Below are 12,801 nucleotides of genomic sequence, written 5' to 3' on the forward strand. Positions count from 1 at the left end.
GTCCGCCCCCTTCCAAGATCATCTGTTCCAGCTCTTCCCGTCAGAAGAGTTCTTCCTAATGTTTAATCAGAATCTCATTTCTTGTAACTTGGCTCCATTGGTAATAATAATAATAATAATAATAATAATAATAATAATAATAATAATTTATAATTATTTATACCCCGCCCATCTGGCTGGGTTTCCCCAGCCACTCTGGACAGCTTCCAACAGAGTATTAAAATACAGTGGTCTGTTAAACATTAAAAGCTTCCCTGAACAGGGCTGCCTTCAGATGTCTTCTAAAAGTCTGGTAGTTGTTCATCTCTTTGGCATCTGATGGGACGGCGTTCCACAGGGCAGGTGCCACCACCGAGAAGGCCCTCTGCCTGGTTCCCTGTAGCTTTGCTTCTCGCAATGAGGGAACCGCCAGAAGGCCCTCGGAGCTGGACCTCAGCGTCCGGGCAGAACGATGGGGGTGGAGACGCTCCTTCAGGTATTCTGGACCAAGGCCGTTTAGGGCTTTAAAGGTCATCACCAACACTTTGAATTGTGCTCGGAATTCAGGTCCTTCTCTCTGAAGCAGCATAAAACAAACTTGTTCCCTCTTCCATGGGGCAGCCCCTCAGGTATGAGAGGAGGAGACACGAGAGCCATCTGGCAATATTGGAAGGGCTGCCCCATGGAAGAAGGAGCAGGCTTGTTTTCTCCTGCTCCGGAGGGCAGGACTTGAACACATGGCTTCGAGTGACAAGAAAGGAGATTCTGACTCAACAGATGGAAAAACTTTATGAAGGTGAGTTGTTTGATGCCATGCGCCATGGCTGGCAGCATCTCTAGGCAAGGCGAGGGAAGACCCCTTTCCAAAATCTCGGCCGGCCAGTGCTGCCAGTCAGTGCAGGCGAACCTTGAGCAGAAGCCCCTGGCTCCGCGCCTTACAAGGGAACTTTTCCTCTCCCAGCACGGAGCTGGCCGTCCGCAAGATGCGCCACGACCTGAAGATTCTGCCGGTGGTCAAGCAGATCGACACGGTGGCGGCCGAGTGGCCGGCCCAGACCAACTACCTCTACCTGAGCTACAACGGGACGGAGCACGACTTGGCCTTCCGCGAGCCCCACGTCATGGTCATCGGCTCCGGCGTCTACCGCATCGGCAGCAGCGTGGAGTTCGACTGGTGCGCAGTCGGGTGCATCCAGGAGCTGCGCAAGGTGAGCCTCTTCCCGGGAGGGGGGGGTAGATCCGTGGGGCCCCAGTCTATTCTCCCTCGGATCTTGCTCACTTCCTTGGTTTAGTGCCTGCCTCACCTGCTCTGCGGGGCCCCAGTTAGTGCCATTGCCTTCCGTTAAGAGTTTGGGTGTAATCCTTGACGCCTCCCTTTCCATGGAGGCGCAAGTTACAGCAACAGCCAAGGCGACATTTTTCCACCTTCGCCGCATCAAGCAGTTGGTCCCTTACCTTTCCTGCCCCAACCTGGCCAGTGATCCATGCGACGGTCATCTCCAGGCTTGACTACTGTAATTCGCTCTACATGGGGCTGCCCTTGAAGCTGTCCCAGAAACTCCAGCGGGTGCAGAATGCTGCAGCGAGGCTCCTCACGGGGTCTCTGCCATGGGAGCATATTCACCCAGTGCTTTTCAAGCTGCACTGGCTCCCGGTGGAGTACAGGGTCAGATTTAAGGTGCTGCTTTTGACCTTTAAAGCCCTTTGTGGCTTAGGGCCCTCGTATTTATGGGACCGCCTCTCCTGGTCTGCCCCGCAGAGGACCTTAAGGTCCATGAATAACCATAGTTTAGAGGTCCTAAGGAAGTCAGATTATACTCCATCAGGGCCAGGGCCTTCTCAGTGATGGCTCCAACCTGGTGGAATGCTCTGTCCCAGGAGACCAGGGCCCTGCAGGATTTAACCTCCTTCCGCAGGGCCTGTAAGACAGAACTATTCCACCTGGCCTTTAATCTGAATTCAGCCTGATCTTTTATTTCCCTTCCCTTCCCTCACCCACTCTGGGATCCCACAGCTAATTCTCCCCTGGTCTCCTTGCTGGCCCAAACAGGACTAATTTAGCCAGCTAGCCCTGGGGAGTATCTAATGTTTATTGGATGGATTTTCCCCCTAAATTGATTTTTGAATTCTGAATTTATTGTTATTCGTGTTTTATACTGTATTTTATGCTTTTTTTTGTTGCATCAATTAAGTGTTTTAAATTTGTTGTTAGCTGCCCGGAGCCCGGTTTTTTGAACCGGGAAGGGTGGGGTACAAATAAAAAATTATTATTATTATTATTATTATTATTATTATTATTATCCGCCCCCATCTCCCGCGGCTGCGCAGTGTTCGGTGATGCTCCTGCCCCATCTAGCCTTTGTATTTCATAGAGTTGTAGGGTTGAAAGGGACCCCCAAGGGACATCTAGTCCAGCCCCCTGCTGTGCAGGAACCTCAGCTAAAGCGTCCATGGCAGACGGCCATCCAACCTCTGCTTTGAGACCTCCAAGGAAGGAGATTCCCCAGGGAGACCGTTTCACTGTCAAGCAACTCTTGCCGTCAGAAAGTTCTTCCTGATGTTTAGTTGGAATCCCCTTTTATGTAACTCGAAGCCTTTGGAGCGGCAGAAAACAAGCTGGCTCCCTTTCCCGTGCGACAGCCCTTCAGATAATACAAAATAAAACAGAATAAAACCATGCATCTATTATAAAACAGCAACACTGGGGCTGAACTCTGAGCGGCATCCATATCTGATAGGTTTTCACCTAAATTTCTCCTAAATGCAGCCGATGGGGAGGATGGTTGTATCTCAGTCTGGAGGGTGTTCCATAAATGGGGAGCCACCACTGAGAAGGCCCTGTCCTGTCCCTTGTCCCCATTGTGAGCATCACACTGGCTTTCTCTGGGCTTAAGCCTGTGTGGGTGACACTGGTGCTGGGGAGGCCCTTCTGTCCGGCCCCCAGGCCATCGATGGTTTGGGGCCGTGTTTCTCCTCTGGAGCCCCAGCTGTCGATGGACTACAACTCCCATCACCCTGAACTAGCCAGCAGCACCAGTGGTCAGGGATGATGGGAATTGTAGTCCCAACAACGGCTAGGGACCCAGGTTTGAGAAGCACTCCCTTTGGGTGCTTGAGGCAGCAAGCTCCCAGCCCCTGGGGGGGTGGCAGGACAGGGGGCCGGACCCACAGCTAATATTCAGGCTGAGTTCCGGGAGAATGAGCTCGACGCCACGCCTTCCTTCTCTCCTCCGCAGATGGGTTACAAAACCATCATGGTCAACTACAACCCGGAGACGGTCAGCACCGACTACGACATGTGTGACCGGCTCTACTTCGACGAGATGTCCTTCGAGGTGGGTCCCATCCATGGGTGGTGATGCCAGGGGATCGGGGCCTCTAACAAGTCTCATCTGTCTTGTAGGGCTTCTCCTTATTTAGTTTACGCTACTCCTCAGCCGTCCTTTATTTACATAAACAACTACCTGACATTCAGAAGACATCTGAAGGCAGCCCTGTTCAGGGAATTTTTTAATGTACGACATTTTAGTGTATTTTTGGTCTTTGTTGGAAGCCGCCCAGAGTGGCTGGGGAAACCTAGATGGGCAGGGTACAAATAATAAATTATTATTATTATTATTATTATTATTATTATTATTATTATTATTATTATTTCACAAAGTCTGTATGCCCCTTGATCACAGGGGCAGGAAGGGGACCTCAAAGCAGTTGTCAAAAAAAGGAAAGATAGAGCAATAAAATTATCACTGAGTTGCAGCCATCATTCAAAACATACAGAAAACTGCAGCCACAATAGACTGAAACAAGTGGAAACTCACATCCATTCTCCCGGCAGGCTTGTTAAGCGAGAATGTTTTTTAGCAGGTGCCGGAAAGAGTGCAGTGATCTCAATAGGCAGGGAGTTCCAAAGGTTCTGTGCTAAAACATTTGAGTTGTTACTGTTGTGGTGCAGCAGGTATCAAGGCCTCCCATGGGAGTGTGCTATTAAAACGGCAAAACAATGGAATAAAACCCCACAATGATTCTCTCCAAAATGATTTCTGTTGATGGCTGTGTAAAGGACCCCCAAGTGGGTGAAAGGGGCCTCTTCTCTGCAGCTGGAACCGCAGTTGGGCTTTGCAGGGGGGTCTCCTTGGTGCAGCAGCAGGAGGAGGAGAAGCCCTGAGCTGCTGTGCCTGGCGGGCCTGATCCTGCCCCCCTTGGGATCCTCACCCGGCCTCTCCTCCCTCCCTCCCCCCAACCAGGTGGTGATGGACATCTATGAGCTGGAGAGCCCCGAGGGTGTGATCCTGTCCATGGGGGGCCAGCTGCCCAACAACATTGCCATGGCCCTCCACCGGCAGCAGTGCCGCATCCTGGGGACGTCCCCGGAGGCCATCGACTCGGCCGAGAACCGCTTCAAGTTCTCCCGCCTGCTGGACACCATCAGCATCAGCCAGCCCCTCTGGAAGGAGCTCTCCGACACCGAGGTGAGGAGCCGGGGAGGGCGGCTGGCTCTGCCCCTCGCTTGGCAACGCTGGGCAGGGGGCGGGCCAACCTCTCTCTTGACTCCAGGCAACCAAGAGGGGTGGGGGAGAGGGTTCGAATCCTGCTTGCGGGCTCCCCGTGTTGGGCATCCGGGTGGCCACTGTGAGAAGGGGGTTGGTTGCCAGTTTTCCAGACCCAACTCAGTTGGAAAGGGACCCCTAGGAGTCATTGCATTTTAACCTATATTTTAAATTGGTTTTCTTCCCCCCTATTATGTTTTTGGTTTTTTTTAAGGGACGCAGGTGGTGCTGTGGGTTAAACCACAGAGCCTAGGACTTGCCTAGGTCGGCAGTTCGAATCCCCGTGATGGGGTGAGCTCCCGTTGCTCAGTCCCTGCTCCTGCCAACCTAGCAGTTCGAAAGCACATCTAAGTGCAAGTAGATAAATAGGTACCACTCTGGCAGGAATGTAAACGGCATTTCCGTGCGCTGCTCTGGTTCACCAGAAGCGGCTTAGTCATGCTGGAAGCTGTACACCGGCTCCCTCGGCCTATAGAGCAAGATGAGTGCCGCAACTCCAGAGTTGGCCACGACTGGACCTAATGGTCAGGGGTCCCTTTACCTTTTTTATTATGTTTTTACTGTAATTTTTCTGGTGTTAGCTGCCCTGAGCCTGGCTCTGGCCAGGCAGTGCGGGGTATAAATAAAAATAATTTATTATTATTATTATTATTATCAAGTCCAAACCTTCAGTGCAGGAAGAATAGTATGGGGATCACGGCCTTAAATGGCCCCCAATCCCTTAAAGGCCCCCAGCTTCCCCGCAGACCCTTGTGGGTGCAGGGGGCCCCTCCTGGTAGACCCTCCGCCCTCTGGGGGGGGCCCAGGGAGAGACGGCCTTCTATGTGGGTCTCCCTCCTCTTTGCCCCCCTGACCTGTGCCTTTTAGGACCCACCTTATTGTTATGGTTGTAAGCTGTTTGAAATTCATGGTGCTATTCTCGCGGCCACTGGCCTGATCCAGCCCGTCTCTTCTGATCTTCTTTACTGAGTTTAGATACCGCCCTATACCCAGAGGTCATAGAAAAAAAAACCACAACATACATAATCAGAATTAAAAACAACACCCCAATAACACACACACCCAAAAAAGAGCCACATTTTAAAAGGGCATAGGATGCCAATCAGACCAACCAAAGGCCGGGCTAAAAAGCAACGTTTTTGCCTGGTGCCTGAAGGTGTATAATGAAGGTGCCAGGCGAACTTCCGTGGGGAGAGCATTCCACAGACGGGGAGCCACTGCAGAAAAGGCCCCGTTCTTGTGTTGCCACCCTCCGCACCTCTCGAGGAGGAGGCACATGAAGGAGGGCCGCAGAAGATGATATTGGGGTCCGGGTAGAGGCAGTCCTTGAGGTCTTGCGGTCCTGAGCCATTTAAGGCTTTACAGGTCAAGACCAGCACTTGAATTGGGTCTGGAAACTGATGCCAGATGCTCCCCCTTGGGGCCGTGGGTCGTTCGCTGCCCTTGTTCAGGGCAGAGGTCCAGAATGGATGAACCCCGGGGTCCCAGGCCAGAGGGAGCCCCTGGATCTTTTATCCCTGGAAACCCAAGTGGCCCCTCTGTCCGCCAGGGGTTGGCCCTGGGCGCCCGCTGACTGTTTCCTCCCCCCCCCCCACAGTCGGCCAAGCAGTTCTGCTGCAAGGTGGGCTACCCCTGCGTGGTGCGGCCGTCCTACGTCCTCAGCGGGGCGGCCATGAACGTGGCCTACTCCGACAGCGACCTGGAGAGGTTCCTCTGCAACGCCGTGGCCGTCTCCAAGGAGCAGCCGGTCGTCATCTCCAAGTTCATCCAGGAGGCCAAGGTGCGGGGGCAGAGGGAAAGGGCGGTTAGACTCTGGAACTCCCTGCCACCGGACCGGGCAAGGGTGGCCAGCCACTTCAAAAGAGGATCAGACCAATTCAGGCAGGAGAAGAGAGGGCTCTCGATGGCTCTGATCTTCCAGGAGGCAGTAAATGCTTCTGAATTCCACTCGCCGGAAGCCACAGGAGGGGAGAGGAGGCTCTGGTGCTTGGATCCTGCTAGTGGGTTTTACGCAATGGCTGTCTGCTCAGCCGCTGTGAGAACAGGATCCTGGACTGTATGGGCCAATGGTCTGATCCGGCAGACAGCCTTCCGAACGCAAAAACAGATGCTATTCTCCCCTTCCTAGAGATGGGGAAAATTGTGGAGCGGGGGACTGGGTTTTTCCAATTCCCTCCCTCCCCCAGTATTCCCATCTCTACCCCTTCCAGATTCAGAGCTGGGGGGATAAAGGGTGTGGTTTTTGTGATCTGGGGGTGAGCCCTCCAAGTGGGGAATAGATGTTCATCTGCCCTTCACTGCCGCAAAGGTGGCTGTTGTCGTGAGGGGAGCAGGGGGCGGGACTGGTGCTTTTGAGTGCCCGATGAAGCTCAGAGGCGCCCCCCCAGGAAAGCATGAATCAGGGGGGGGTGTCTGCTGGGGGTGGAGTGAACAGACGCTTCACTGGGCTCTCGCACTCCCCCCTTGCCACAGGAGATTGACGTGGATGCCGTGGCCTGCGACGGGCAGGTGGTGGCCATCGCCATCTCTGAGCACGTGGAGAACGCCGGGGTGCATTCGGGGGACGCCACCCTGGTGACGCCCCCTCAGGACATCACGCCCAAGACGCTGGAGCGCATCAAGGCCATTGTGCATGCCATCGGGCAGGAGCTCCAGGTCACGGGGCCCTTCAACCTCCAGCTGATTGCCAAGGTGAAGGGGGCGGGGGAGCGGGGGAGCCGGGGGGGTGACAGACCCCTTTGTCCGCCATCGGGCTCTGGGGTTCTCTAGCAGGTTTGCTTGGCCAAGTTTTCTATTGCAATACGATCACATCTGATACACATGTAACTTGCGCCATTTCAACCAGACGTGGTTGGAGACAGGCTGGTTCTTTATAATATTTCAAATCAAATATCCTTTATTAGGCATAGCAAACCACACATCAAACAGACACTATATACAAATTGTGCGAAATACAAGCTTAGCATAACAAGGTTTGTCCCAGTCAGATCTTTAACTCCAGAGGAAATTAATTTTCATAAATAATACGATACAACACTACCACATCACCGATCTTTAGTAAGAACCACTAAATCTCTTTATAACGGCCCAGTCTTTCTACATGGACAGCACTCAAAAATTCCGCCACTATTAAAGTAATTTGATCATTCCTGTCCAAAAGCAGGTCCTGAACCGTTGGTATCGTAGAAGTCAGCCTATTGAGTCGTAAGGCCTCTAATAATTGTCTTCTGGCATAAATGCCAAAATCAGAAGAAAATAAAATAGTAGTATTCGGTTCCTGTTTACTACATTTGCAGAGATGCAAAGTATCCGGGATCCAAAGTATCCGGTTCCTGTTTACTACATTTGCAGAGACGCTCTGATTCTGGGAGAGCTAAATATCTTTGTCTTACTATCATCGAGGGAAACATATTAAATCTGGCTAACATAAACAGCCTGTACAATCCATGATTCTTCATATTTATCATGTATCCCTTTTGAAAATCTCTACACAAAGAGAGATTTAAATAGAGAGGAGAGCAAGTTCTGTGCTTTGCAACCTCAAGAGTGGAGAGAACACTTTTTTCTGTAAGACTCTGCCTGATAATATCCCAAGCATCTTTGGGGTCCGAATTTTCAAAGTCAGTTAGATTAAGCCCTATCAAGTTCAGTTTTCTCCTACAAATCAATGATAAATTGTAAATTACATTATCACTTAAAAGGTTGTAAAGGAGAGAATTAGGAGATAGGGCTCTATAATGCAGGAAGATCCAATATTTCAAGGTTCTCAGCCATACTCTTACTGATAAAGGAAGTATTCCCAACTCACAACATGTTATAATATTTATTTTCTGCATTCATGTATTTAGTTGCGCTACAGTTCTATGAAGGCAGAAAGAGCTTTCATGCTTGGGGGGGGCAGTGTGCAGGTTCTGACATGCTTGCGCCAGCTTCCTGGAGCCAGTGCGCTGAGCATGCGATGAACTTCCTTCTTTTTGTGCTGGGCTTACCGTGCAAATTCCCTGGCCGGCAAGTTCCATTTGGCACAGGATCTCTGCGAGAAGGGAGGATTCTCACAGGGCTTGGCCATACAGGATTTCTGTGTATATGCAGACCCCCGGCGTGCGATTGTACAGTAACGTTTCAGCCCCTGTTGTTGTTTGGCGCTGAACTTGGCTTGGGCCTGGCACATCCCCGTGCGCTTGGGGCTCTGGGCTGGGGCCACGTGGCCCCCCTTTGAACCCCTGGCCAACCTGCCTCTCCTCCTCCTCCTCCTCCTCCGCAGCACGACCAGCTGAAGGTGATTGAGTGCAACGTGAGGGTCTCGCGCTCCTTCCCCTTCGTCTCCAAGACCCTGGGCGTCGACCTGGTGGCTTTGGCCACGCAGGTGATCATGGGCGAAGAGGTGGAGCCGGTGGGGCTGATGGCTGGCACAGGCATCGTGGGGGTCAAGGTGAGTGGCGGGGGGGGGAGGCCTCCTTGGGGGGGGGTGCTGAGGCAGCCGGATCTCCCCCTGGGTTCTCCGAGGGGCCTCTTGTTTGGGGCCCATAAATAATAATTAATAAATAATAAAATAAAAATATTAGGAATTCATCCTCATTTCCCCCCTCCCCATTTTTCACCTCCCTGAAAAAAAGAAAACCCTCCCTCCCTCCCCCCAGACTTCCCTCAGCTCCTCTCTCTGATTTTTCAGCACATTACAGAATTGTACAGATCCTTAATTTATCTATCTAAATGTTATCAATAAAAAGTTTGTGTATATTTATTCAAAACCTGACAAGGAGTCCAGTTCATTTTGTTGTTTCTTTAAATACTTTGTGAAAGGTTCCCATTCTTCTTTAAAGCCGCAATTATCCTTGTCATGTAATTTACATGTCAGTTTTGCCAATTCCGCGTAGTCCATCAGTTTCTCCTGCCACAGTTCTTTAGTCGGGATTTCTTCATTTTTCCATCCTTTTGCTCTTAAGACTCTTGCCGCCGTTGTCGCACACATGAAGATATTTTTCAATTTCCTTGTCAGGTCTTTTCCTACAGTCCCTAACAAAAATGCTTCAGGTTAATAAATAATTTTTTATTTATACCCCGCCCTTCCTGGTTCAGAAAACCGGGCTCAGGGCGGCTAACAATCAATTTAAAACACTTAAATCCCTGTGCCCCTCTCCGTCCGCAGGTGCCCCAGTTCTCCTTCTCGCGGCTGGCAGGGGCCGACGTGGTCCTGGGCGTGGAGATGACCAGCACAGGTGAGGTGGCCTGCTTTGGGGAGAACCGCTGCGAGGCCTACCTGAAGGCCATGCTCAGCACCGGGTTCAAGATCCCCCGGAAGAACATCCTGCTCACCATCGGAAGCTACAAGGTGAGCCGGGCAGAGAGGGGAACGGGGGGCAGCCTTGGGGCGAGGGAGGGCCTGAGTAGGGGGTCCAGCAGTGCCCCACACATCCCCAAAGGCCTTTTCATTTAGCACCAAGAATTCCAAAGTGGAAGAGAGGAGTCCTGTGCGGAGGGGAAGAGACTGGGCTGGCCGCGTGTGTTTCTGGAGAGGGGCCCTGGCGGCGGACGTAGCAGATTTGGACTTTGCCAAAGACTCCCAACTCAGATTAGCAGTCAGGAAATAAGAGGAGGGACCGTCTTGTAGGTCAGCAACTGCTTCAGAAACACAAAGCAGAGAGCTGGAATAAATGGTCAATTTTCAAGGATCAGAAAGGAGACCTGAGCTTTTTTAACCTGATCTGGAGTTTGGGGTGATCAGTGAAGTGGCCCATTTTGCTGAGGGTGCGAAACTCTTCAGGGCTGTTAAATAAAGAGAGATTGTGAGAGCTCCAGAAGGGAGCGAATGGGCAGAGGCCAGTGCCACCCTGGGTCTCTCTGCCCTCCACAGCTGGAGGCTGCCATGCTTCTGAGGAGCCAAGGAAGGCTCTTGCGCTCGAACCTACTTTTGGGTTTTCCTTTGGGGCAGCTGGTTGGGCGCTGCTGGAAGAGGAGCGGGGGGTTCTCAGGTTCCTCTGTCCTTGGATGCCAGCCTGTGGAAGCGGGCGCTTGGCACAAGGTGGCAGGAGAAGGCCGGGTGGTGGCAGCACCCACCCAGTACCGCGAAGACCCTCACCCCGGGAGGGAGGCAGCGAGAGGGCGCTGCCACGTGGCCTGACCTTGGCATCTCTTCCAGAACAAGAGTGAGCTGCTGTCCACCGTGCGAACCCTGGAGGGCCTGGGATACAACCTCTATGCCAGCCTGGGCACGGCCGACTTCTACACTGAGCACGGCATCAAGGTGGGCTGGGCAGGGGGCTGCAGCGCTTAACATCCCTGTCAGTTTGGCTGATGGCTGAGCCTTGCAGGGGTGGGGGTGGGGGGGAGGGATGGAAAAGGTCCCTGCAGGTGGGAGTGGGGCAACGGATCCATTTCCAAGGCCATGTGGGGTCGGGGGTGATGTTACTCCGTTCAACAACCGGAGCATCATTTGGCCCCCTCCCTCACCAAGTGCAGTGGACCCCCCCTTCTTATCCCCTGGGGGGGGGCACTGTGAAGACTTCTAAGGCCAGTTCCCTCTGTACCAGGACACGGGTGGCACTGTGGGTTAAACCACAGAGCCTAGGACTTGCCGATTAGAAGGTCGGCGGTTCGAATCCCAGCGACGGGGTGAGCTCCCGTTGCTCGGTCCCTGCTCCTGCCAACCCAGCAGTTCGAAAGCACATCAAAGTGCAAGTAGATAAATAGGTACCACTCCAGCGGGAAGGTAAACGGCGTTTCCGTGCGCTGCTCTGGTTCGCCAGAAGCGGCTCAGTCCTGCTGGCCACATGACCCGGAAGCTGTACGCCGGCTCCCTCGGCCAATAAAGCGGGATGAGCGCCGCAACCCCAGAGTCGGCCACGACTGGACCTAACGGTCAGGGGTCCCTTTACCCTTTTTACCCTCTGTGCCAGCCCTGGAGGGACTGGAAGTTTGGCATGTAACAATAATGATGGAGATAGTGATAATAATACTTTATTTATACCCCGCCCGTCTGCCTGGGTTTCCCCAGCCACTCTGGGTGGCTCCCAACCGAATATTAAAAACATGATACAGCATTATAACTTCCCCCACCCCCCTAGCTTACATTTTTACAACGCCTCCCTCTAAATCAGAATTGTAGCGTTGGAAGGGACCCCAAGGAATCTCAAGTAGATCCCACAGAACATATTTCCTTCCTTCCTCTTTAGCCACCAGTTTGTGCCTTACTGCATGTGGGGCTCAGGGGAAACTTCCTATGGGGAGGAGGCAAGGCATGGGGTGCACTAAATCCTAAAGCTGCGCAGTTGGAAGGGGACTCCAAGGGTCCTCTAGTCCAGCCCCCTGCAATGCAGGAATCCGGTGGCTCCCTGATCCCTAGCCTCCCGTGGCCCTTCCTTGCTGGGTGTGGCTGACCTGGGGCTGGGGGGTCTCCCCCCTTCTCTCGTGCGGCAGGTGATGGCTGTGGACTGGCACTTTGAGGAGGCCGACGGGGGCGAGGTGGCCGGCAAGGAGCGCAGCATCCTGGACTACCTGGCAGAGAACCACTTTGACCTGGTCATCAACCTCTCCATGCGCAACTCGGGCGGCCGGCGACTCTCCTCCTTCGTCACCAAGGGCTACCGCACCCGGCGCCTGGCCATTGACTACTCCGTGCCCCTCATCATCGACATCAAGTGCACCAAGCTCTTCGTTGAGGTGGGGGGGCATTTGGGGGAGGGGGCAGAAGGCTGGGACTGGGCTCTGGGGGTGGGAGACCCCAGTTAGAGGTTGTGAACGGGGAGGGTGGGAGGCAAGCATTGGGGGTTCGGGGGGGGCCTTTGCCAGCTATTCCTGGGCAGTTGTGACCCCCTCCTCTGCTCCCCGCAGGCCCTTGGACAGATTGGGGGGGCTCCTCCACTGAAGATGCACGTGGACTGCATGACCTCGCAGAAGCTCATCCGCTTGCCAGGTGGGACATTGGGTATGGGGGTGTCTGGGGGAGGGGGGTATTAGGCAGGCAGAAGAGCGTCTCCCCCTGAGCCCATCCTGGCCCTCTCTTGGCCCTCACTTGCCAGCACTGGGGTCCTGCCTCCATCCGTGGGGTCAGAGGGCAGACCTGGCTTGAGTTCTGTCCGTGGGGCTGGAGTGAAGCATCAGTCCCTTGGACCCACATGGTTTGTGGGCCCCAGACAGTAAATCCTGCCACTCTGAACAGACCATGGCTGGCCGACCCTGCCTCGGTTTCCCAGACGGTGTGCTCCATCGCCTGCGCACTTGACATTTTTCGGTTTATACTGGGCGTTCTGTTCTTATGGAACCTCCAGTTTCAAAG

At 53.3% G+C, this 12,801-nt stretch overlaps 1 protein-coding gene across 2 annotated transcripts in view; it reads left to right on the forward strand.

The window, feature by feature from the left end:
- Positions 1-12,801, forward strand: part of CAD (carbamoyl-phosphate synthetase 2, aspartate transcarbamylase, and dihydroorotase) — a 43,617-nt gene that overhangs the window by 17,489 nt on the left and 13,327 nt on the right. For both annotated transcript variants that reach the window (XM_083604702.1, XM_083604701.1), the window contains 10 exons: positions 941-1,187; positions 3,216-3,314; positions 4,224-4,448; positions 6,124-6,306; positions 6,999-7,217; positions 8,791-8,958; positions 9,676-9,858; positions 10,666-10,770; positions 11,943-12,185; positions 12,357-12,438. In XM_083604702.1, coding sequence (XP_083460828.1) covers positions 941-1,187; positions 3,216-3,314; positions 4,224-4,448; positions 6,124-6,306; positions 6,999-7,217; positions 8,791-8,958; positions 9,676-9,858; positions 10,666-10,770; positions 11,943-12,185; positions 12,357-12,438 — 1,754 coding nt within the window. The remainder of the gene's footprint in view (positions 1-940; positions 1,188-3,215; positions 3,315-4,223; positions 4,449-6,123; positions 6,307-6,998; positions 7,218-8,790; positions 8,959-9,675; positions 9,859-10,665; positions 10,771-11,942; positions 12,186-12,356; positions 12,439-12,801) is intronic.

The sequence above is a fragment of the Podarcis filfolensis genome (assembly GCF_964270895.1).
Source record: "Podarcis filfolensis genome assembly, chromosome: 3".
Classification (NCBI taxonomy): domain Eukaryota; kingdom Metazoa; phylum Chordata; class Lepidosauria; order Squamata; family Lacertidae; genus Podarcis; species Podarcis filfolensis.